At 43.3% G+C, this 26,184-nt stretch overlaps 2 protein-coding genes and 1 long non-coding RNA gene across 6 annotated transcripts in view; 2 read left to right on the top strand and 1 right to left on the bottom strand.

The window, feature by feature from the left end:
- On the top strand, positions 1 to 3,876 carry LOC309325852 (guanine nucleotide-binding protein G(I)/G(S)/G(O) subunit gamma-11). 4 transcript variants are annotated; one of them, XM_081834050.1, is made up of 3 exons: positions 1 to 495; positions 781 to 878; positions 3,632 to 3,876. In XM_081834050.1, exons 2-3 carry the CDS (start codon positions 783 to 785, stop codon positions 3,755 to 3,757), a joined length of 222 nt encoding a protein of 73 aa, XP_081690176.1. In that variant the 5' UTR covers positions 1 to 495; positions 781 to 782; the 3' UTR covers positions 3,758 to 3,876. The 4 variants fall into 4 exon arrangements, with proteins under 4 accessions (XP_081690176.1, XP_081690175.1, XP_081690174.1 ...); XM_081834049.1 differs by having other exon boundaries at positions 5 to 495; positions 777 to 878; XM_081834048.1 differs by lacking the exon at positions 1 to 495 and adding an exon at positions 498 to 632 and having other exon boundaries at positions 777 to 878.
- A 3,795-nt stretch (positions 3,877 to 7,671) lies between these two features.
- The window catches only part of LOC309353136 (putative acyl-CoA dehydrogenase 6), a 59,456-nt gene continuing 40,943 nt past the window's right edge, over positions 7,672 to 26,184 (top strand). Inside the window, exons 1-2 of the mRNA XM_081882282.1 lie at positions 7,672 to 7,958; positions 20,064 to 20,184. Coding sequence (XP_081738408.1) covers positions 7,770 to 7,958; positions 20,064 to 20,184 — 310 coding nt within the window. The 5' untranslated portion in view covers positions 7,672 to 7,769. The remainder of the gene's footprint in view (positions 7,959 to 20,063; positions 20,185 to 26,184) is intronic.
- Positions 21,534 to 24,180, bottom strand: LOC309325842. The gene is made up of 2 exons (XR_014150064.1): positions 23,007 to 24,180; positions 21,534 to 22,539 (listed from the first exon to the last, which is right to left on the bottom strand). It is a non-coding gene; the product is annotated as an uncharacterized lncRNA (long non-coding RNA).

Raw genomic sequence — 26,184 nt, forward strand, 5'->3', positions numbered from 1 at the left:
TCTCCGCCCCCCCCCCAGCTCCGCAGTCTCTCTTCATGCACACTTGAGAGCTTACAGCCTCCAGGTGTGTTAATAATCCCATATAAAAAAATTATCCAAGGGGATTTCTCTGTGAAATTCCCTGACCTCCATTCTTCCCCTCTCCTGGGGTCCGAGATTCTTTCTAGGTAGCGAGAGAGCTGGGGTCCCCCCCCCCGCCTTGTGTGATGTTAGGGAAATTTGGGGATGGCCTGGAGACAGAGGAGCGAAGGTTGGTTTTCCATGTATGTGTAATGCTTCTTTTTGGTTTGAAGCAGTGAAAACTAGAGAGAGAGAGAGAGCCACAGAGAGAGGTCAAACTGTGCAGTTTAATCAGATTAGGACGGATTCTGCTGATGAATTAAAATCCTGAAAGTAGTTACTAGGAGCTCAAAGAGCCTGGCAAGAAAGTTGGCTGAACAGGAAGTTGCCGCTGCTGCTGCTACAGAGAAACCGGGACAAACTCACAAAGAGGAGGTAAGGATTTTCTGGGGAGAAAAGGAGAGGGCAGTGGCATAATTAGGTAACTTTAGACGCCGGACTTAATGATCTTGTGCCCCTGCTTTTTAGTTCACTCATTCCTGCTGTGTTTCGGGGCCCTCCTGTTCATTCTGGTGAGTGGGGCCATGGACCTCTGCCCTAAAGTCCAACCCCCCCCCATGGCACCACCGGGGTGGGGAGGGTGTCTTATGCACTCAGCTGCACCTCTCAACCTCATTTAACTCTCCTTCTCCCTCTGCCTCTCTCCCTGCTTTAAGCCAGCGATGCCAGCAATCAATATAGAGGATCTGAGCGAGAAGGATAAACTGAAAATGGAAGTGGAACAGCTCCGGAAAGAAGTCAAGCTGGAACGGCAGCCGGTGAGTGCTGCGTGGTTTCTTTATTTATTATATCTGGGGAGCCTAGCTGTTGGTTGGAACAGCTCCTGTTTTCAGTGGCAGGCGGATCAAAGCCTGTTTGTTTGGAAGAGGCCTTCTGTGCATGTCTGCAGCTTGCTGGTTACAAAGCAGTTTGGCAATTTGACTGCCTAGGATCATTAAAGGGGCCTCGAAAGGAGGCCCAGATTGAAGGGAGGGGTGTGTGAAAGGGAGGAAGGGATTGATTGATTTTTCTAGACTCGGGTAAAATCAAAACAAAACAAAACACAACCATCTCTCCCCGATACATAAGGGACACAGGTAGGGATACATGATCTGAATTGTATTCCATTGTGGGGAAAGATTACTCTGGCCAGATTGCGCTCAAAAGGTACACATGTGAAATCCATGTGAGCATGGGAAGCTGCCTTATACAGAGTCAGACCAATGGATTATTTAGATCTGATATTCCTGCATTGCAGGGGTTTGGATTAGATGAGCCTTCCAGCTCTATAATTCCATGATTTTATATGACTGGCAGAAGCTACCCAGGGTTTCAGACTAGTGCCTCTCTCTAGCCCTACCAGGATATGCCAGGGATCCCCAGCAATTATTTGCCAGGCAAGGGTGTGTGATCGAACCAAGTGATTAACAATGTGATTGACTAACAACAGGTCTTGGGGGGCGGGGGCGGAATTCCATACAGTTCACATGTGCAGGTGACTCCTACCTAATCCACACTTTACAAAACAGTAAGAGAACTGGAACAAACCATCCTTCGAAAGGTGCAGTTTGCTGAATTTTGCAATGCATCTCTCACCTGAGATAGCTTCCTCATTTTGCCTAATGATAGGGCCGTCTCTCCAGACTACACACAGGGGGCTAGCATGTGAGGTAGAAAGTTAGTCGAGAACCTGTCCTATCATGCATTGCCGGGGGTTGGGCTAGATGACCCTTGGGGTCCCTTTCAACTCTACAATTCTAATTATTCAGCCAAGTAACGTATGCAAAAATGCATGCATTGAGGTAAAGTGTGCATATAAATGCACATACGAGTGAAAATAATGTACAAAAATCTACTATACTAAGGAAAAGCACTCTGTAAAAACGTGCAGATTGCCTAGAAACATGTGTATATTAGAAGCTGACACTAAAATGCTGATGAAGTTTCATGAGCACTTTTCTTAAGTCTAGATCAGAACTTCTTAGTACTTCTGCCTTTATTTCTGTTCCACCCCATTCCTGATTTAATCTATCATATGTACAACTGTGAAAGGAGTATAGGACTATCTGGATTTTCTGTCTCTCGGGTACAAAATGTCTTGGGCTGCTTCTGCCTGGCCTGGCCCCCTCTTCCCAAAAACAACCACAATTTGGGAATCACTGACACACGAGGGAATGCCTATTGACATCAGTTGCAGAACTGATGACACAGCCTGAATTAGAGTGGAAGCTGCAATTACAAGGAAAGGGGAGAAGCGTGAAGAGGCTAATTATGGGTTAGGCAAGCAGAGGGCTAAATTTGGGGCTTTTTACTGCTTTAGTACAAGACTTCAGGGACCCGAGGTATGCAATGTAGTAAGGAAGAAATGGCTGGATGACTGGGGGGGGGGGGGGACAAATTGGGCATGAAGTGTTTCCATGATTATTTCCAGAAATCTGGACAGATTTGCCTCTCCTGGCAAATCTTGTAGAGAAGTGGAGATACTCAAAATAATTGCAAGAAACTACGTTTTCATAAAGTTCATCCAGTGGCAGGGTAGCTGGTACTGTTATTTTTCACTAATATCCAGCCATAGCCCAGTGGATGAGGGATGGGGAACCTGTGCCCTCCCAGAGGATACTATTTTCTTATTTTTATTTATAATATACTGAATTCATATCCTGCCCTTCCTCTCCAGGCGGTTGTGAGGGTTTTTTGTTTTTTTTTTTTAACATAGCAAATATAAAACAAATTGATGGTACAGAATACAGGCAATCCTCATTTTGTGTTGGGGTTCCATCCCAGATCCCACATGCGTTGTCACGAGTGCACATACGTCTGCTCCACCCCTTTTAGTGGAGTTTTGGAGCTACTTCTGGGTTTGGCACCATGCACATGTTATTCGGACACACCTACACCAGGAGTTGCCTGTATTCCTACTACTCAACACGTTTTCACATGCAATGTACCGTATTTTTCGCTCTATAGGACGCACCAGACCACAAGACGCACCTAGTTTTTGGAGGAGGAAAACAAGGAAAAAAATATTCTGAATCTCAGAAGCCAGAAGAGCAAGAGGGATCGCTGTGCAGTGAAAGCAGCAATCCCTCTTGCTGTTCTGGCTTCTGTGATAGCTGTGCAGTCTGCATTCGCTCCATAAGACGCACACACTTCCCCCCTTACTTTTTAGGAGGGAAAAAGTGAGTCTTATAGAGCAAAAAATACGGTATATTTTCATATGCAATATCATAATATACACTTTAAACTGCTGTTATATTCATTTTGCTTCTTTATACACTTGCTTTTTTTAAAAAAAGATTTAATGTATATGTAATGTTCTTTGTAAACTGCCTAGAGGTTTCACTTACAGTTATACAAATTTTGTTAAATAACACAAGTTGCAGGAAAAAATATTTATACATAGCAACTTGCAAATTTTGTTTTTGGTGTTTATCATTAATATGTGTAGTGTTTGTGTATCGCTGTGAAACTCTTTTCTTGCCTTCCAAAATGACCCCTGTATTTAGATTTCTTTCGCTCTCTCTTTTTGAAGGTTTCCAAATGTTCTGAAGAAATTAAAAATTACATTGAAGAAAGATCTGGAGAAGACCCTCTGGTTAAAGGCATTCCTGAAGACAGGAACCCTTTCAAAGAAAAAGGAGGATGTGTTATTGCTTAGACGAAGATGGTTAAGCAATATTGAAAGTGGAATAAAAAGCATCCTAGCATAACTAGCCAGATTTAAGTTCCAGGAGTCCTTACTGAACAAATAGACAGTGATAATCTTTTTATTTTATTTTAAAGAAAACAGAAAATGCCTGCTTATATTTTTATTCCATGAAGCAGATTCTTGCTTACTGTATCCCTAAATAAGTTTCTAGAGGCTGCTTCCTGTTCTTTTAATTTCCTGCACATGCTGATTTGAGTAATAAAAGAAATCTATTTGAACAATCAACTACAGTGTTATTTTGGTAAGGAGAATGCTAAGATGCATGGTGAAAGGCTTCTTTTTTTCTTTGCAGAAAATAGAACTGTAACCGTGAGAAAACCATGATAGCACTGTTATAATAAAAATAGGGGTTCATTTACATCTGGTGAAGTACGAGGGTTTTAGTTTTTTGGTCAGCTGCAGTAGTGTGGTGGCAAATTCAGAAGGGCAGGGGCTCCTCATGGTAGTCACAGCCATGCCCCCCCCCCTCGCTCCCACCCTTCTCAGATTATACAGTGGTACCTCAGGTTACATACGCTTCAGGTTACAGACTCTGCTAACCCAGAAATAGTGCTTCAGGTTAAGAACTTTGCTTCAGGATAAGAACAGAAATTGGGCTCTGGCGGCGCAGCGGCAGCAAGAGGCCCCATTAGCTAAAGTGGTGCTTCAGGTTAAGAACAGTTTCAGGTTAAAAACAGACCTCCGGAACGAATTAAGTACTTAACCCGAGGTACCACTGTACAACCTTTTAATGTTTTTATATTGTAAACTGCCCTGTGAATGAACTTCAGATGAAGGGCAGTATAGAAATTTAATAAACAGTAATAATAAAACAAGAACATTCTAAGATTATATTTACTCAATAATAATAATAATAATAATAATAATTAGGGATGCACTGCTATAATTAGTGCAGATCTCCACATGTTGCTTTCAACTAGATCCAATTTTCTATGCACATACGTGGGCAAATGATTCGGACTGCTCCAATATCTTCTTTCAGAGTGACTTAAGTTGCATTTCCCTTGAAGTTCCATTGTATATAACAGAACCTGCACACTCTTGCCTTGAAACTGAGGCACCTGGTTTCAGTGTTCCTAAACGCTTAAGCTTTGGAGCTACAGAACAGCAACTCCTCAACGTTCTTCCCATGCGCTTTCTCCAAAGTGACCCTAGAAGCCAATCCTCAATGGCTGACTGACCACCATTCACTCTGAATGGCTCCAATCAGCACAAAGGGTGAGAAGGCCTTTTCTCAGTGGCTAAAAGGCTTGCCTTCTGTACTAAGAGAGTAGCTCTAAGAGACAGGAGTCAGGGCCCCAGCTGTAGAAACTGTCGCAGGTCTTCAAGCCTCCACGACCCTGGACTGCTGCAAACAATGTACTTCAGATTAAATCGGCTTTATTTGTTTATTTAAAAACTCTTATCTACTGCTTTTTGTTGAGAAAAAAATATATTAAAGCAGTTCACAACAGGCGATCCAAAATCCGATTAAAACCAAACCAACAAAAAGCAATTGAAATCTGGTAAACAAACTATACAATAGCACGGCTGCAATAACCACAGTAATCAAACCAGCAAAAACTGTTCTGAAGAGTTAGGAAATGCCAGGGTAGGAAATATCACGCCATTACTGACTGCCTTATCTCCACTAGGAGTTCATTCTACATAGTGCAGGGCTGGGGAGCCTTTGGCCCTCTGTGTGTTGTTGGAACAGAGGAAGCTGCCTCATACAAAGAGAGACCACTGGTCCATCTAGTTCAGTATTGTATACATTGACGGGCAGAGACTCTCCAGGATTTCAAGCAGGAGTCTCTTCGAATCCTACCTGGGAGATCCCCCACCCCTGGGAGATCCCCCACCCCTGAGACAGTAGGTGCCACCGTGGAGAAGGCTCTTCCCAGGACCCCAAACACTCAAACCTCAGCTTAGGGCAGCATTCTTCAACCTTGGGAACCCATATCTTTTTGAACCACAACTTCCATGATCTCCAGCCACCTTGCTCCCTGCACCTTGTGCCTCTCCCTCTCAGAAGCCAGCTGTGATGCTGTGTTGGGAAGGCAGGTCAGCAGCCCTGTGCTGCCTGTGCCACCCCACCAACTGCTACGGGAGCCATTTAAGGCAGTGGGGCTTTTATTGAACTTGAGTTATTGAACCTGGCTTGAGAGCAGTACATGTGAAAAGGATCTAGGAGTCTTGGTTGACCACAAACTTGACATGAGCCAACTGTGTGACGCGACAGCTAAAAAAGCCAATGCAATTCTGGGCTGCATCAATAGGAGTATAGCATCTAGATCAAGGGAAGTAATAGTGCCACTGTATTCTGCTCTGGTCAGACCTCACCTGGAGTACTGTGTCCAGTTCTGGGCACCACAGTTCAAGAAGGACACTGACAAACTTGAACGTATCCAGAGGAGGGCAACCAAAATGGTCAAAGGCCTGGAAACGATGCCTTATGAGGAACCGCTAAGGGAGCTGGGCATGTTTAGCCTGGAGAAGAGGAGATTAAGGGGTGATATGATAGCCATGTTCAAATATATAAAAGGATGTCACATAGAGGAGGGAGAAAGGTTGTTTTCTGCTGCTCCAGAGAAGCGGACACGGAGCAATGGTTCCAAACTACAAGAAAGAAGATTCCACCTAAACATTAGGAAGATTTTCCTGACAGTAAGAGCTGTTCAACAGGGGAATTTGCTGCTAAGGAGTGTGGTGGAGTCTCCTTTGGAGGTCTTTAAGCAGAGGCTTGACAACCATATGTCAGGAGTGCTCTGATGGTGTTTCCTGCTTGGCAGGGGGTTGGACTCGATGGCCCTTGTGGTCTCTTCCAACTCTACGATTCTATGAGTAGGCTTTATGTCTGAGTAAAACAGAAGGCTTGCACTGTTAATTAATAGGTTCAATGAGGTATGTGGAAGCTTTTTCCATCCGGAAGGCTGCCCTGCCTATCCACATGCAGACTCAATTCTCCCCAGACCACGATTGAAAATTTAGTTAATTTTAAAATTAACCAGAAATTAAACGGATTAACGGCAAAGTCCTACAGGATCATAGGAAACTGTTATATTGAACCAGTGCATCTAGATCAGTATTGTCTACACAGACAGGCAGCGGCTCTAGGATTTCAGACAGGGAGCCTTTGCTGGCCAGTAGCGACTGAATGTGGGACCTTCCGCTTGCAAGGTAGGTTCTCTGCCATTGAGCCACCGTCCTTCCCAATAAGCCCCATTGAATTCAATGGAACATCCTCCCAGGTAAGGAATTGCAGCCTAAAGATGTAAAAGTATGGAATTGGAGATTTCTAAAGAAAATATGTACTTTTAATAGACTTATACAAACTTGATATACTTACTGACAATCTTAATGTACGTACTTATAAAAAACGGCAGCTAGCAAGCACAACACAGGGATTCTCTCTGTTCCCTTTCTTCTTACGCAGGAGGGAATACCTCTTCCAAGATGCCTCCAGGTCACATAAGAAGCTGCTGAGACACACCATTGGTAGTCCATGTTGTTGTTGTTATTAATAATTGAATTTATATACCGCCCAATACCTGGAGGTCCCAGGGCGGTTCATAGAACAAAATCAAAATATAAAATCACAAAATCTATCATCAAAATAAAAACAACAACCCAATATTACTCCCCCCCACCCCCAATGCCTGCATTACCAGACAAGGAAAACAGGCTTTTCTGCTTCAGAAATGCTGCTTGAATTTGCTAAGCGACTCAAGCGCTTGTGAATAAGTAAATTATACTGTTTGCAGCTTTCGCTGTTGTTTATTTGCAGGGACCTGCAAAGGGAAGGCTCCACCTTAAGGGCTCCTGCTCAGGGACCGACCGCGAAGCCTTTTCCCAAGCGACGGAAAGCGCGTTCGCGGCAGCCGAGGCGAAGGTCGCAGAGGCGTTTCCAGAGGCGGCCCAGCTTCGTTCCGTCCTTCCCGGCCGCAGCGCCCGCGAATGCTCTTTAGCTGCCCTGTCGAACATGGCTTTGCGCTGGACTTTTGCGCTGAGACGCAAAGAGGGAGCCAAGTTGCTGCTCCTCTTGCGCGGGGCGCAAGGAAGCTCTCCTCGCAGCCGGAGCAGCAGCGCTGCCGCCGTGGCCGGGTCCCCCTCCGGAGACCACCTAATATACACGCAGGAGCATTTCGCCTTGAGGGAGTCTCTGAGAAAGGTATTGCGGGCCGGGGCGCCTCGGCCTCACCGCCCGCCTCGCCTCTTCTTGTTGTTTTTTGTGTGCAGTGAATTGGGCGCTGGAATCCGCACCCGCGGTGCCTTTTGAGTTCAAGGCCACATCCAGACCGCGCCTTGAAAACAACACGGTACCGCTTTAAACCAGTTCTGGCTTCCCCACCCACCCAAAGAATTCTGGGAGATGTAGTTTGTACAGGAGAAACCCTGCTCTGGGAGAGCTACAATTCCCAGAGTGGTTTAACAGTTAATCTTTCTTCCTGGGGAACCCTGGGTGTTGTAGTTCTGGGATAGGATCAGGGGACTCCTAGCAATACTCCATTAACAGACTACATTTCCCAGGATTCCTTGGGGGGCTACATGTCTAATCATGGTGCTTTCTATGGTGCAGATGTGGTTTTACTGTCACCGGCTGCAGACTCCCATTTGGTGCCGTGAAAGCAGTGGGGCTTTTCTCCTGTCCTGGCAGCCTCCGCTCTTAGCTTCCATCAGGCCCAGCCAACATGGTCAAGAACCAGGGATGATGGGAATTGTAGTCCAGCAACTTCTGGAGGTCCCCACATTGGCTAGAACAATCTCCATAGCACAGGATAGTAGCACAACAGGCTATCTACACATAGGGAAATTGCACAGGTGTTTTATTGAGTTTTTAAGTTGGGCTTTGAGTTCTGAAAAAGAAAAAGAAAGTCCTGAAGCTGAACAGGGATAACATGAGTTAGCAATGCTTTATTCACAGTGCCACACAGACACCCTTTAAAAACAAAGCAAACTGTGGACCTAGGTGTGGAAGCAGCCGGGCTCAAGTGCAAGGTCCAGAACTATGAGACAAAGGGTCACTAGCTGGGGTAACTGAAAATGCAATGCTGGAGAAATATGTTCCTTCTGCCAGAATTCTGAGTACGGTAGCTGCTCCAGTACTGGCATAATTTGTAGATGGGATTAGAAACAATTGGGATAATAGTTGTGGCTCAAAGGAGAAACTGCATCACCCTGATTACTGAGCCCAGGGCGTGCTTTGGGATTTGTTTTCATTATAATCTACAAGAACATTACATCATTTCATCAAATAGTATTAACTAATATGTCAAGCATTTGCAGTTATTAATTAACTTCTGAGTTGACATGTATAGGATTGGTTTGTAAGGAGGCAGCCACAAATCTACTATCTTTCTGCCTAAGCACTAGTGTTGCTTGTTTTAAAATAAAAGGTGAGGGAGGTAAGACTTATGGACTGAGGATCTTTGCTTATGATTAAACATTCTGGTGCTCTATTTATTCTGAGTAGGAACTGTAGGTATCCTGCCTGGGAACACTGGATTATACCAACACATGCATTACTGCTGCCTGGGAACATGGAAATATTGCTGATGCTTATCTGGATATGATGGAATCTTGGTCTCCTTCACCAAGTGGAAAAACTAGGTTTACAGGAATAGTTCTGTTTCATGTTGTCTTTCCTTAGCTATACTGTACTTTTGACCAGTGCACGAGCCAGGGTAATCATTTAGCTTCCTTCACTTCTTGCAAGCCTTTCAGCAAGCATGCAAGGCTAGAGATTTCTCAGGCTATCTAGGGCAGCAGATCTCAGACTTCTTCTGCAGCTATTGAGGTGCAAGAGGGAGGTGCTGGCATGCTCCAGAAACCTTGGCTATGGCTTGTGATTAGGGAGCTTAAGCACAAGCCCAGGTTTGGACAGCATACTGAGCCAAACCTTGGCTTAGCTCAGTGCAATGCAGAAGTTAAAAAAGAAGAAGAAAGAAAACAGACCAGGTAGGAGCAGAGCAGCTTTGAACTTCTCTCTGGGAACCTGCGTAGTCCCAGTGAGCCATGGTTTGGCTTACTATGATATGTGAAACAGGCCACTGTATCCTTTTCTGACTAAACTACAATACTTCAGCCTCTCTGTGGAGGGAAAGAAACTCTTAATTGTGCCAGAGGCAGGTCACAGAACACATGTCTGAACTCTGAATAAGCCTTTCTGCTTCAATAATACTTTGGCCACAATAAATACTTTTTTTGGCTTGCCTCTTAGAACCTTCCTGTGGACATTAGTGAAACACAAGGGATGTTTATTACTACTATTGGCCGAAACCATTGTCCTCTTGTCTTATCTTCCCTGCCCTTGCAAACTGAGAGAGAAGGTGCTCTGCAATCTTATTTTGATTGTGCTTCTCTGCTAGATGAAAGAATCAAAAAGTATTTTAGATTCCAAAAGAAGACGAAGAAGAAAGGGGAGATGATCTGCTAGCATTATTATCTTTGAGAAGCCAAGTCAACAATGTTAATCTTTGAGAAGGTCAGTGAAGTTTAAAACTCTGGTGTGTCCAATTAGAACATGTATTCTGGTTAAGTGACGGAATCCAGTATTTGAGCTTCCCCTAGAAAGAGATAAAGCAAGACTGGACATGGTAGGAGTTGCTTTAGTTCACTTTGTTTCTGGTGATTCCATAAATGTGTGACATGATTCACATAGATGGGACTGAGCTAAAAATGGCTGGGGAAGGAATGATGTTGCTCTGTTTTTCCCTTCCCCGTCACCTCAATCTGTCATCACAACAAAGGCACAATACATGCAAGTACATTTTACGTCCTTCTTAGACCCAATCACACTGTGTGGAAAAGATTTAGATACACGAGCTTGTGGTATTTGAAGGAATTGCTGTGACATGTTTGACGATAGCAGGCTCATAAGCCTGTGAACAATTGAGTGTGGCATGAAAAGGGGCCTTTTTGATGCGTGGTGGCTGTGGGACTGAGGGGATGGAACCCTCTGGCCTGGGAGGCTTAAAAAGACACCACATTTATGTTAGGATATTTCCGTTCCACCTTAAAAGGGAGCAGGATGTTTGTGTCACAGCCTGTGTATTTCCTGTTCACAGGATGTTTCTGTTGTGTCTTTGCTTTCGTTTTTCTCTCTGTGCCTGAGACATTGAAGCAGGCAGTCATGTTTTTTTCTTTGTTCTGACCAACGCTGAATAAACTTGTAAATATGCTCTCCTGCGTGCATCTCCTGCTGTGCGAATTCTGCTGATAGAGCATGCATCAGCTCTGGAATGTGGCAAGCTATTTCCGGAGCTCATGTCGCTAATTGATTGATACTGCGTTTCTACGTGAGGTCGATGGACGTCCGGAGACAGCGTGGAGGCCTTGATGGCTGATGTCTCCCTGGCAGTATCCCAACAATTTATACCCTGCCTTTCCTTGTAAGAGCTCAAAGTGGTATACAAACTTCTCCCTCTCTTCACTTTATCCTTGCAACAACCCTGTGAGGTAGGTTTGGCAAAGAGACAGTGATTTGGCCCAAGGTCACCTAGTGGGCTTCATGGCTGAGTGGGGATTTGAACCCTGCTCTCCCAGGTGCTAGTCCAGCACTCTAACCACTACTCCACACTGGGTTTTCTTACGTGCCCACATTATAGATGTACTGTCTTGCAATCAAGACTGTACTATCTTCTATTCCCGGCTTGCTGTAGTACTTCAACAGATTATTCAGCTGCATCATGATGATTATCTGATTGTGTTTCATTATATATTGTTTTTACATTTTGCTAGCTCTTTCGAAGGATCATACAAATGGAAAGCAACATATAACTTTTAATATAAATAAATAGTTTTATGGGGAAAGGCCCAAGGAACCTGTCCTGGAGAGTAAAAGTTATGAGAGAAAACCTAAGACCTCAGAGCAGTTCCCAAAAAGTGGAGAGGTTTTATGGCAGGTGAAATCTGCAGGCGTTTGTGGTTATCCAAGGCACTCTCTGGGTCAGATTTACAACAGAGTACTCATTCTCTATATAGTATGGAAATGCTGTGTTTTTGAAGGGACTAAACACAATGGCCCAACAGCCCTGTTGCTTTTTCCATTTAATAAATTAGGATTAGGACTGCAGTTGCAGGTGATTCCCTCTAATTTATGTGTATGATGGGCAACAGTGAGATATTTTTGTTTGTTTAGTCATTTAGTTGTGTCCGACTCTTCATGACCCCATGGACCAGAGCACGCCAGGCACTCCTTTTTTTTAAGAATAATTTTTTATTAACCGACCAATCACATCAAATCAAACCAAATTACATAAATTCCAAATTACACAGCCGAATTTTAAATTTTTGTTGGGGGTACCCATATTTCAAGTTCCGAAAGGATCCAATCAACTTCTTGCTTCTTACTGCTGTTTTAATGTCCACAAATCTAATCTTATGATGTTCACAGTACTATCCAGTCCTTTCTTATTATTTTTCCACATCTCTTGTTGTTATTTTCATATATTTTTCCTTTCTCTTTGTGACCTCTGATAGTCTCCACAAGCTGGTTAGAACAGTTTGTAATCCTGCGTGGATATTATTATTTTTATCCAGTAGCCATATCCAGACGTTTTCCATATAACATCACTTCCATACATCAAAACAGTCTTAGCGTCATTAATCTTCACCAATCTGCCTCCTTTCTCAAAACCTCTGAGGAGATTCACTAGGAATGCAGTCTGAAAACAAATCCGTTCTTCCTCCCGGCTATAAATCCTTTGGCAAGATGGCGACTCCGAATTAATTGCTGCGCCATTCCCAAAAGCTCTTATTGCTTCTCAGTCTCCATAAAGCATACTTTTGGTTAAAGTTTATCTCCACACAGACCTTAATCATCCTGCTTGGGTTAGTTCAACCGACGGTCCTAATGAGGAGGGGTTCTTGTAAATCACATAGAAGGAAAGTAATAAATGTCCCCCCCCCATTCAGCCCCGTTGTCAACATACCCCGCCTTTGGTGTATCTTCATCGTAAAATATTCCTGTTTCTCCAGCCCGTCGTCTTCTTTCGCAGAGGTCACTTAAATTAGCAGACTTCACTCCCCTTCTTCACTTGAAATATGTGCATTTGCTTCTTTTGTAATTAATTATTCCAAATTGCTGCAACTAGTGCATGATCAGAGACAGCGTCCAGGAGAGCCGAGGTCCACACGGGGGCATTCTGCCTAGGGCCCTCACCCCCTTCTTTCGAATTAGGGGGTGATTTATGGGCACAGCAGGCAAGGGCAGTGTTCCCCATTTCCTTGGGGCAACAAGGGAGGCTGCCTACTCCCATAACAGCCTCTTAATTACCCCGTGTGGGTCGGAGAGATGGTATTGTCAGCCATCTTCCAATGCGCCCCCTAGTGGCCCCCCCCACCAGGCACTCCTGTCCTCCACTGCCTCCCGCAGTTTGGTCAAACTCATGCTGGTAGCTTTGAGAACACTGTCCAACCATCTCATCCTCTCTCGTCCCCTTCTCCTTGTGCCCTCCATCTTTCCCAACATCAGGGTCTTTTCCAGGGAGTCTTCTCTTCTCATGAGGTGGCCAAAGTATTGGAGCCTCAGCTTCAGGATCTAATATGCAGCACCTGCATATTTAGGTGGAAATCCTATGCCCACTTAACCTGGAAGTAAGCCCTGTTGAAGTTAATGGGACTTACTTCCATGTAAATATATGTAGGATTATACTGTTGGTTGACAAGGGAAGCTTAAGGGGTTTGGTTTCCATTGTTCTGAACGTGAATAGGGATGGTACTGTAAGCAGTTTTTAGTGCCTTCTATTAGAATTATTCCCAGACTTTATAATAAATGAAAACATGCTGTATTGTGAAGTGAATTCAAGAAATTACTTTTAAAAGATCCTTTTAAAGTGATTATCCTCTTGATTATTGGTATAAGTAGAAAAAATAACTATTGTCTCTGGCAGTCATTGATCTTAATATTAGCTTTTAAAATTGCCCTGTTATCATTAAAGAACTATGTCTGGCTGTTTGCTCATTCTTTGCTCCTACTATCTTTCTCCTCGTTAATTAAAGAGCAGTCTTCATGAATTATTTTGTCATGAGGCTATGAGGAAGTCTTTCCCTTGCTGTCTCCCGCTGGCATTATAGGCACTGTTAATATAATAACTCAAATGTGCTCTATTTATTAGGTCCCAAAATGTAATTAAGCACCATACTGGTCGTATTAATATATACAGGAGCTAAAGTGGATACCACAGTTATGGATAATACTTAAGGGATTAATTAATTAGGCTACATCTGCATCTTAGAGCTAAAGCACTCTTATTCTACTTTAACAGCCACAGTTTCCCTCAAAAGAATTCTGGGAAATGTAGCTTTTTAAGGGTGCTGAAAGTTGTTGAGCGATTTCTGTTCCTCTCACAGACATACAATTCCTAGAAATTTATGGGAAGGAGGATTGATTGTTAAACCACTCTGGAAAATAAATTCTGTCTACAGTTAGTAGTACCTTAAGTGGACTTGTAAAAAAACAGTTGTTGCTTTTAATTTCCATTGCAACCTAAAAACCGACCTTTAATCAATAACTAAGGTCACCAGACTGTGTATTTTAAAATCTTTCTCAGATGATTTTAAAGTCTTGCACAGATGACCCCATGCTTGGCTTATGATCAAGGGAAGATTTCATTGAGGCCCACTAAGTAACTCCTGCCAACCTAGCAGTTCGAAAGCACATCAAAGTGCAAGTACCGCTCTGGCAGGAAGGTAAATGGTGTTTCCGTGTGCTGCTCTGGTTCGCCAGAAGCAGCTTAGTCATGCTGGCCACATGACCCGGAAAAACTGTCTGCAGACAAAAATGCCAGCTCCCTCGGCCAGTAAAGCAAGATGAGCACCGCAACCAATGAGCTGTTGGTCAGGGGTCCTTTACCTTTTAAGTAACTTGTAACAGAGATGTAGGGCAATTGGTATTTAGCTGTCTTTATTATTTTATCTTAACTGTTATTTGAAACGTTGGACAGAAATGAAATATAAAAACCATGCATATCCATGTCTTGTTCCTTGTTCAACTAAAGGAAGCCGATCCAGTAGGCATGTCCCCCCCCCCCCTCAGATTGAGAGCACCACCTTTGCCACAGGAATTGTGTATAATTCTGTATTGTGGCAAATAACTAATCATGAACAACCACACGTTCTTGTGCACGCATGTGAATGAGCACAGAATTTCATTAAGGTGGGTTTGTTAATTGCTCTTCAATATTGGTTAATGCTCCAGGTTTGTAGAGTACCAGTAGATCTTGAGATGAAAGAGGGTGGAGCATCTTTTGCCTTCATGGAGCATAAGCCAAAGTTTGTGACCCAGCTATCCTAGTACAGTTGTACCTTGGAAGTTGAATGGAATCCGAACATTTCCAAAATGTTCAATAACCAAATCACAGCTTCTGATAGGCTGCAGGAAGCTCCTGTGACCAATCAGAACCCGTGGAAGCCCCGCCAAATATTCAGCTTCCAAAAGAACAGTCACTTCTGGGTTTTGATCAGGAGCCAAAATGTTTGAGAACTAGGCTGTTCAACTTCCAAGGTACGGCCGTATTAGAATCTACAGTGCTTTATGGCGAGATAATGTTATCAAGTTGCAGTAGTTTGTATTTCATCCCAGATATAGCCTAGTTTAGAACTTCTGCTCTGTATTTGTTTGCTTTTGGGGACCATTTGGAGGCCATGAATGGTGCAGAATGCTGTGGGACAGCTGCTGATGGGCTCTATGTTTTCATATAATATGAAGATTCAAAATACTCATCCATGGTGTAGTCACCAGTCACCAATTCTGGACTTCTTGTTTTTGTTTTTCTCTTGGTTTTCCAGTATGGAATCTTCCACTTTTACCCTAGAGGGAACTTTTCACAGACCTATTTTTCCCAACATGAAAAAATGAGGTGCCAAAGGTGATCTCATGATAATTTTTACCATATTAAAAATGTTTTTTGTACCTTGACTCATTCAAGGCAGAACTAGATGGGACAGTAGTAAACATGGAGCTGGCCTAAGCGACAACCAGTTGAGACCTTACAGCTGAGGTTAGTAATACCCAGCCAGAGGCTAGCTCATAAACCAAAAAGACCCCACTGATTTTGGCAATGGTGGCAGCAAAAAAAAAAAAAAAAAAAAAAAGCTACAGCACTCTGACGGGAATGTGAGTTGCTGCTCCCCAGTCACCAGATCGTTCATTTAATGAGCAGGAAGGAGCAATAATACTCTTCCTCATTTGATTTGCATGGATCAGTTGAGGGGAGGGGGGCAGTGTGTGCAAGAATGTTTGTGGCCATACCTACTGCAGGTGTGTAGCCCCTTGGCAGGGTGAACGCAACCCCTCCCCCCATAATCCCAGATACAGACCTATGTAGAAAGCAACTTTTATTTGTACTGTGTTCCATGTAGCTGATCACTGATTGTGGAGGCAGGTTCACTAGTGAGGCATCTAATCATAAGCCTGCATTTTTTATCAAAGCTTATATGTTTGATCAAGGCTTGTATTTTAAAATGAGCTTAAAGATTTTCAAATGTTTCATACCAGGCAGAAGACTAAAAAACCTTGGCAAGATGTTTTTCCTCCTAGACAAGGGGGCCCCCTGATTTATAGCAGAAAACAATTCTCAAAGTCGTAAAAAGGGAATTACAGGCTGAGAGCCAAGGTTACACTGACCCTACAAATTAAGGGTTGGTAAATAGTAAAATGAGCCATATCTTCTTCCTAAGGTTAAAAAGGCCAAGAGCATATGGAAAAAGGCAACTGGCTTGGCTGGAGAAGAAGAGGCTTCTTTCTATTTTTATTTTGAGGCTGGAAACTGTTCCTTCCTTTTTTACTTTGAGAAGATTTCTTTTCCTTTTAAAAGGTTATTTATGTATTAAATATATTGGCTTAAATGTAATTATGCAAAGGATTTAAGAAATGCTAGATTCTTATTTCATATAGTTGTAAGAGTTGTAACTATCCTGAAATTAAGTCAGCCACCAGCCCAGCCCCCCTGCCAAGCAGGAAACATCATTAGATATATGGTTGTCAGGCCTTTTGTTTAGAGACGTCCAAATGAAGGAGATCTTTCAATGTTGATGTGAACTCAAGATCCTTGACATATGTTTAAGATAAAAATTTAAGATTAACCATCTGTTTTGGAAGGCAATAGGGCAAGGAGGGCAAGAGGTGAGCTGGTAATTAAGATTCCTTGTTGAGACACATGTAAGATATATTACTACTTATTTGTCATTTATAGATATAAGAATATATAGCTCTTTGTGTCCCATAAAAGGGCGAAAGGAAATGGGTGTATCTTTTGTGATTGGTTCTAGCAAACAGCCAATAGGAATTTCAACCAGGCTGATTGGATAGAGGCAGCCACAGGAGGAGCAAGGGGGCTGGATTAAGGAAATATAAGTGCTGGCCAGAATGGCAGGAGGCCAGGCCAGAGCTTGGTAACCATATACCACTGTGCCTCTCATTTATTTGTCTGACAAATAAATTACTATTTTAATTTCTCTATTGCTGCGTTGAATATTTCATTCCAGCTAAGCGTTAACTACAAGCAGGGTGCTACACTAGGGTGAACAGGGCACTGTCTGACCACCAACCTGTGTCCTTCCTTACAACTAGTTCAAGGGATGGCACTGACTGTCAGCTTCCTCCATAGGCTCAGTGTTGTCCCTTGTAGAACTCAATAGGGAGGGGAGGGACAAAACCAGAATTAGTTGGATTTGCCTGTTACTTTCTGTGGCGCCACTTGCTGTTGGTCTCCCTGCCTCCCACCCTACCAGTCCAACAGGCACCAGCCGCCTGCGAGTCTTACTAAACTCCAACTACAGTTAACCTGCAGTTCAGTACGCGCACACACACACAAATAACAATCTGACTGTCTGGAATGTGTATATTTATATATATCCATGGTGGAAGCCTGCAAAGAGTTGATACCATCACTGGAAAAGGAAGCCCAGGATTCCTTTTGTTTGTGCTGATTACGAGGCAAACACTTGGCACAGACGACAATCATTAATAACCCTGTTTAATCCATTTCAAGAATGTCATGTTAAAGGAGAGGTATAGGGAGTATTGACAAGAAAACACTATATTCTTCTGAACATCTCCAGAGAAGCGCTACACAGATTTGTCAACACGTGACAGTTTAGAAAGTAGATGTGTTTACTTCCAGATTAAATGGTTGCCTGTTTTTGCACCATGAGATTTGCTTATTTTCCTGGTGAGGGGAAAAAGATTAAAAACAGCAAACACACTTATTTTGTGATAATGATTTTGCATTCATCTCTCTGTCTTGCTTCAGCACATAGCCAGTTTTCACGACAAACTGAACAGAAAAGCAGTAGTTTTCTCATAAAAAGACTAACATTTCTATCTATTAGATGTCAGAGGAAGAAAATCCTAAGGGTATATGAACTGATTGTTGTGAGGATAAAATGAGATGTGGTGGTAGAACTACAAATGTCATCTTTAGCTCTATGGAGGAAAGGCAGGGTATAAATAAAGGTGCTGGTCAGCAATTAGGCTTGTTCAATCTTCTTACTGAAAACTGAGTTGCTGCCATAAGCAGATTTCAAGAAACCTGTTAAAGAGTGTTTCAATGGTGTGTTCTTTATTTTATATATATATATATATATATATATATATATATATATATATATATATATATATATTAAAGGGGATTCAATTTTGCAAGTGGAACCTACAACAAAATGGTGGAGTGTTCAGAATTTCAGCCATGCCATTCCTGTCTCACTTTCCAGTTTTCTGTCTCTCTGGCCCTGTCAATCTGCATTCTGTGACCACTAAGCCCAGTGTTCATTTGGCTGATGGGGGTTTTGTGCCTTCTTAGGATTCTTTACCCCAAAATATTTTTTGTAACCTTGTGGTTTCACAAGCTTGCTGACACCTCTTCCATATGTGAATGTGTTACAGTGTTGGCTATATAAGCAATGACACCTAGCCTCAGAAGCAGGGGAAATGATTTCAAAGTTCACTGACAAAATATACTCTACTGCACATGAGTCAGTAACTCATTTCCTGTAAACTTTGGTGTGTCATCTGAATATGTAACCTGAATGCTGACTTGCATACCTCTGTAATAGTTTTAGCTGTTTGTAATAAATTGTTCTTTTTTCTGACAAAAAAAAATGTTTTCCTTCTCATGTTAATGGAACCATAGAATGGTAGAGTTGGAAGGGACCCCGAGGGTCATCCAGTCCAACCCCCTGCAATGCAGGAATCTCATCTGGACCATACATGATCTCAACTAGATCATTCAACCTCTGCTTTAAAACCTCAAAGGAAGGGGAGTCCACCACCTTTTGTGGGAGTCTGAGTCACTCTTGAACAGCTCTTACTGTCAGAAAGTTCTTGATATTTAGTCAGAATCTCCTTTCTTTTAACTTGAATCCATTGATTTGGCTCATAGCCTCTGGAGCAGGGGAAAAAAAAGAAGCTTGCTCCATTTTCCGTAAGGCAGCCCTTTAGATATTTGAAGATGGCTATCCTATTTCAGTCTCTTCTTTACTAGGCTAAACATACCCAACTCCCTCAACCATTCCTCGTAAGGCTTGGTTTCCAGAACCTTTCAAGATTCATGAGGAAAATAATTCTTATCTCATATGTTTATCTGCCTCCATTTTTCCATTTACTTCCAAGCAGCTTCAATACACCTGCAGGGCAGAAAGGATTCACAAAGGAGTGTGTGAATTTCTGTGGTTCCCCAAAGGGGACTTAGTCGGAAGTGGGGAAAGAGCTGCCATTTGTCAGGCCCTCAAGCAACCTTCACCCATCTGTTGCCCTCCAGATGCTTTGGACTACAACTCCCATCAGCCCCAGCCAACACATGGAGGCTAGTCCATTAGGGCAGATGGGGTCTATTAGATTTCTCCTGCTTAGTCTCCACATTGCCCTTGTAGAACTCAGTGGGGAGGAGGAGGGGCAAACTTAGAATAAGTTGGCTTTGGCACCATCTACTGTGGGGCTCCCTGCCTTCTGCCCTACCAGTCCCAGTGGGCACCAGCCAGCACCGACTACAGGATGCTGTTGATTTGAATTGAAAGTGTGATTAAGATGAGGGAAATCTCCCAAGAACTGGAAAAGTCAGCTGTCCTTAGGTGTTAACAAAGTGCTTTGCTTCAATTTAAGATGAGAAGCCTGACACACACCCTGACACAATCTCATTTAAGCTGTAGCATCTGGTGTTAAGCCTATTTAGGCCCACTGAAGCTAATCGGACTCAGCCAGGCCAAATAGCACAAGCTTAACTTTCCGAACTCTTGTCTCTCCCTCTCCCCCCCCCCCCCACTTCTCAAAATACAGATTATTGACAAAGAAATCAACCCATTTGTGGACAAATGGGAAGAAGAGGGACAGTTTCCAGCACACCAAGTTTTTAAGACTCTGGGGAAAGCTGGATTCCTTGGAGTGAATAAGCCAACTGGTAAGAAATAGTCTTAAGTCTCTACTTTCAATGTAAAACGCATGTTCTGGCCTTTAAAGGGCTTGGTTCAGAGATTTGCCAAAAGCTGTTTCTAAATTAATCTCAATAGCTATTTGTAAATTCATCTCATTTAGAACATTTTAACACCGGGGGGATTTCACCAAGATACATAGCAGTTTTCCCTACCCTCCCGATCACAGGTGTAATTTGCTCTGGGTGTATTCTGGGAAATATTTAATTTATTCTTGCAGAGTCTCCTTACACATTTGAACGAAGAGTCTGACCTTATGAACCACTGTACCAGCAAACAGGTGTGTAGGATGAGAATCAAAGTTCCTTGTGGTCAGTCTTAACATAATTGCCCAGTGGCGTAGCGTGGGGGGTGCAGGGGGGGCGGCCGCACCGGGCGCAACATCGGGGGGGGGCGCGCTCGCACTCGCAGCTCTCTGCCCCTACCTGGCTCACTCTCTCTCTCTCTCACTGCTGTGCGAATCCGATCCGAGCCGCCGGGTCGCCGCCCCCTGTGGACGGGGGGGTGCCAGGCGTGCGGGTTAGGGGGCGCAAATTACTTGCCTTGCCCCGGGTGCTGACAACCCACGCTACGCCACTGTAATTGCCTGGTGTGAACTGACTGCATTGTAGAATTTAATGCAACAACTGGGAACGGCAACAGAACGTTGCAGTGCTGTTCAAGGTGCCAGTCAAGCTTGCTCTCATCAGTACCATTTCTTTTTCTCTCCTGTCTTTACCCCCTCTCCCTCCCCCAACGGTCAGTCAATATTTTATGGTTACTGAGCATGCTTAGGTTTGGGGGCTTATTTATTTATTTATTTATTTAAGGGGTTTTGTACTTCTGAAAAGAGACTTGCTTATACCTTCTGTGTGTGTGGTGCTATTTTGTCTACATAGGGATTGGACAATGTGATCACCGTGTCAATCCCATAAATGGTTTCATCATAGGATGGTTTCATCATAGGATTTAGGTTTGCTGCACAGGTCCATTATACAGCACAGCATAGAAAAGGACAAGGACTGGGGATGCACCAGACCTATAAAACACATTCAAAGCCTACCCTCAAATAATTATGGGAATTGTAGTTCACACATAGCCCACAGACCTACAATTCCCAGTACCCGTAACAAACTACAGTTCCCAGGGTTCTTTGAGAGACGAAATGTATTTTGAATGTGCTTTAAAGGTCTGGTGTATAAACAGCCGAAGGTAGTTTCATTAGGGATAGGTCCAGGAGAACATGGGTCGTTGCCAAGTTACATTTTTTCCCCTTAAGGTCAGGAGGACTGCTAACTTTGAAAAAGAGCCATTGGTTTGCTCTGCCTCAGGTTATTGCTTTTTGTTAAAAACAGACCTTTAAATTTGTGGCAGGACACCTTGTAAAATTTGGACTAAAGTGGACTACACCAAGAATTCAAATCACTTGCCAATTTTGTCCTAGGGTCTGCTGTCATATCTCTGTTAAAACACTCAAGTAGAAATTGAGAGAGAAATAACTTCTTGCTCTTACCTTGGGAAGATTTTTTAAATCCTTAGTAGCTTCTGAAAGAGAACTAGAACTAGTCTAGTTACTAATTTTTTAGTAAACATACTTTGAATCATAGTCAGGGTTGAAAAGATACAGAATCCACGAAAAGCAAATGAGGCATAATTGCATGGTTCAGATCTAGTTCTGAGTAGTTATATGTGAGCATTTGGTCATTCCTGTTTAAGAAATGCACTTTTAAAAACCAAATTGCAGAGTTAAATGGAACAAAAGCTTGGTAATGTATCACTTATCTTGTTTTCTTTTTTCGTCTGCTGCCCCCCCCCCTTTTAATGCTCAGCTTTTAGCATAAATTGAACATAGGCTTCAAAATGCACTGCATATTTAAATTGCACAAGATTGGACTTCTTTTATTATCCTACAGCTTGGGTCACATCTCTAGCTGTGTGCTGGATGGCATTTCACCACAAGAAAACTAGCAAGATGTGCAAGGCAAACGTTTTGAACATATTGCCAGATCTTGTTGAGCGCCTGCTATTTGTTATGTCCCACTCAAGTGCAGGGTTTTCCTTGCAGGGCCATGTGTTTGCAAGTTTTAATATTGTCTGCAGGTAATGAGGACTTGGATTATTGTCTGTTAAATGCTCCAGAATTCAGCCTCTGTGATTTTGCTTCCCTGTAAGAATTCAGCTATTTAAAAATAGCTCCCTTTGCAAATGTTTCATAAGTCTCCAATGTGAATATGTTCCTCAAAGTATAATATTGTCACCGTCTCATTGTGGAAACTTTGCTTCAACTGGGCTGGCTGGGAGGATACTTCTTTGATTTTATAAGAGGCAGACTGTGGGATTAACCACTTAATGGAGAGTGTCAGGGAACTGCCATCGGCTCAGGGGCGAGAGGGGAAAAGCCGGATGGATTACAGAGAGCCCCCAAAGATCATGGGAAGCAGCACCTCCTCAGCGGAGGAGAGTAACCACGCCTCCAGCGGAGAGGAGCTGCAGGGCTGGGGGGGGGGGAGGCGAGGCAGTGCCAGGACACCTTGCCTGGGCAAAGCGGGGAGGAGAGAGGTCCTCCGTTACCCACACCCTCCTTGCGCAGTAGGCTTCCGCACAGAGAGGGGAAGCGCAGACTGGGCGTCAAGAAACTACTCTGCTGGGGAAGGTTTAAGGACCGCCCACTCTCAGATTCTGCCAGTGAATGAGCGAGCCACGGAATAGTGGTGCTCTGCATGGTGAAGGTTTTTTGGCAGCAATAACAAGGCTTTACAGCCGACCAGGGAGGCATTTGCCTGATTGCTCTCGAGCAACCCCACCCCCATACCCTTACAGAGAGCATCCTTGAAGGCATTCTTTCCTTTATTGTTTATCTTGGAGAGTTAACAGCTGCAGGAAAGGCCCAGGAACTCAGACAAAAGAAAGAGTGTGTTTATGCATGCACACACATGTGTTCTCTCTCTCTCTCTCTCTGACCGTTGATCGCATCTCTCTGATATAAAACGAAAGCCAAAATTCTGTCGAAACAATGCCATTATTTTAATAGGGTTTGGCCCAGAATGACGGAACAGTAGCCATAAACACTTGCTCTGCTTCAGAAAACTGCAACATGGTGATGGGTTTGTTTGACAAATCCAATTAGTTTTGAGCTTCCACATTATAAAAATGCTGACGGTGCAAAGAGAACATTAAAGATTAACTTTAAAGGACAAATGAGATTACTGGTTAAAGAGAACTTGAAACCAGAAACTGGATCAAAGCAGTTCTCTAGCCTGGCATACTTAGAGCAGTCTTGCATTCCCAATTTGGTCGATGATTTAACTTCTCTTTTCATATCTAAGGGTATGTTCACAGAACTGTTTGCTTCCCACCCAGTGCGCTACCACTGCTAATCTTTGAAGCCAAATTTACATGCCGCTAGCTGCAATCCATATCGATCCTGGAGTTTCTTGACAAATACTGTCATTCGATGTGGTGTTTCCCCGCCACAAACCAGTTTCAATCCTTTTTTAAAAAAACAACAACACAAATGCAGAGTAATGTGACCATACCCTAACTGCTGTCACACAGACTCAGATGACAGTTTTATGAATAGGAGTTAAGGGAGAGTTTCAGAGGGAGACCGAAAAGGTGGTCGAGTGAGGACATCCCTGTGCCCTTTCTAATGGGAACATCGCATTGCAAATGCAGCTTGAACAGCAGCTGGTGTGTGTGTGTGTGTGTGTGAAGAGACATGACCTTGCTGTGTTTCTAACCACTAATATGAACGTGCTCTTTACACGGCTGGTCTGAAGGTATTTAGGCTGCAGTCAGTTGGTATTATGCCAGTTCCGATGTTGGAACAGCTGCCTTTGAAAATAACTTCACTAGTTTTTGCATATGATTAAATAAAGTGTTTTGAAATCCTGCATCACAAGGTGTCTAGATTTCGTGTGCCTCTCTCCATCTTTGTCTTCAATCACCCTATCTCTTTCTTTTCTTTGCTGGATTAGATTGCAAACCTTTGGGCAAGTCTTTGTGTTTTATGTTGTACTGTATAGCACTTTGTAGGTGATCATGTAATTAAAAAAAGGTAAAGGTAAAGGACTCCTGACAGTTAAGTCCAGTTGCAGACGTCTCTGGGGTTTGTTCGCTCTGCAGACAGTTTTTCCAGGTCATGTGGCCAGCATGACTAAGCTGCCTCTGGTGATGGAACACTGAAACCAGAGCAGTGCACAGAAACGCTGTTTACCTTCCCGCCAGAGTGGTACCTATTTATCTACTTGCACTTTTTGGCGTGCTTTCGAACTGCTAGGTTGGCAGGAGCTGGGACCGAGCAACAGGAGCTCACCCCATCGCGGGGATTCAAACCGCCAACCTTCTGATCGGCAAGCCCAAGAGGCTCAGTGGTTTAGACCACAGGGCCACCCGCGTCCTCCTATGCAATTAATATATAATAATTAAAAAATGTTCAGGAAGGTGGTGTGCATGCTCCCTCCCCATCCCCCACTCCTCATTTAATCCCTATAATAACCCCTTAAGGTATGTTAGGCTGGAAGGCAGTCACCGACCCAAGGTCACCCAGTGATCTTCATGACCAAGTGGGATTTGAACCCTGGTCTCCCAGGTCCCTGTCTGACACTAACCTCTACAACACATTCACACACAATTTCTGTCTAGCCACCTGTTCTACTTCAAAAGTAGGAAACATCTGCTTGATTGTTCCATTGTGAAGAATGAAGTGTGTAACAGGAATAGAATGTTTCAACAGAAGTGGACACTCATGTTTGACTGTGATCAACTGAAGTGCATTGGGTTTTTATTGTGAAGGTGTCATCAGCTTTTGTCTACATACGTAGTTGTAGCTTATTAGTTTGTCATCCCAGTACATTCCTTTATTAATAGTAAACTCTGGTACAAGTTTGGGGAAGTTAGTAAGCACTAATTTTATTATTGGTGTTGGATACTGTTTCCTGTTTGTTTTATATACTGACTTTCATTGTTTTATTTTAGTTACTGTTATCTTTGGATTCTTTTTTGGGAGAAAAAAAGGATGTAAAAAAGTTTGTACAAACCAGAAGTTAAAACACAAAAGCCAATGATTTAAAGTAGAGTCCTTGGAAAGTTGGTACTCTGTCTATAATCTCTTTTATAATATATTTTGAAGAGTGAAACTATTTTGTTTACAGCAGTTTTCTACCAAGTGTACTATAAATCACTTTGAGATGCCCCATATAGGAAACATTTCATAAATGAAAGAAATAATAATGTGCATATCAAATACATGCATCAACACCTAACCTTTTTTTCCTACAGAAAAGAAAACCTAGCTATCGTTCCATCCTGTCCATTAAAGAGTTCTTTGCAACTCTGAGGTTTAAAGCTTGCAGGTCAAGCAAGGGCCGTTCATCATTACTTGAATGCCTTCAAGTATTCGTTTTCAAACAATTCAGTGCAACAAGCAAGAATCAGGGCTAGACCTGGATGATTTGCTGATGGCAAGTGCCACACCAGCTTTCCTCCCCTTAATTTTTTTCTTCTCTTTTCCTGTTTTGGGTCCCCCTATACCTCTTCCTAGGGACGTGGGTGGCGCTGTGGGTTAAACCACAGAGCCTAGGACTTGCTGATCAGAAGGTCGGCGGTTCGAATCCCTGCGACGGGGTGATCTCCCGTTGCTCAGTCCCTGCTCCTACCAACCTAGCAGTTCAAAAGCACGAAGTGAAGGTAGATAAATAGGAACGACTCCAGCGGGAAGGTAAACAGCATTTACGTGCGCTGTTCTGGTTCGCCAGAAGCAGCTTAGTCATGCTGGCCACATGACCCGGAAGCTGTCTGCGGACAAACGCTCCCTCGACCCATAGAGCGAGATGAGCGCCGCAACCCCAGAGTCGGTCACGACTGGACCTAATGGTCAGGGGTGGGGTACCTTTACCTTTTTATACCTCTTCCTTCTCTTACTCTGTTTTTTGACATTGCTAGTGGTGTTGCCAGGGTGTTGCCCAGTCCCTGCTCCTGCCAACCTAGCA

This window comes from Podarcis erhardii, assembly GCF_964252035.2.
Source record: "Podarcis erhardii genome assembly, chromosome: 12".
NCBI classification, from domain to species: domain Eukaryota; kingdom Metazoa; phylum Chordata; class Lepidosauria; order Squamata; family Lacertidae; genus Podarcis; species Podarcis erhardii.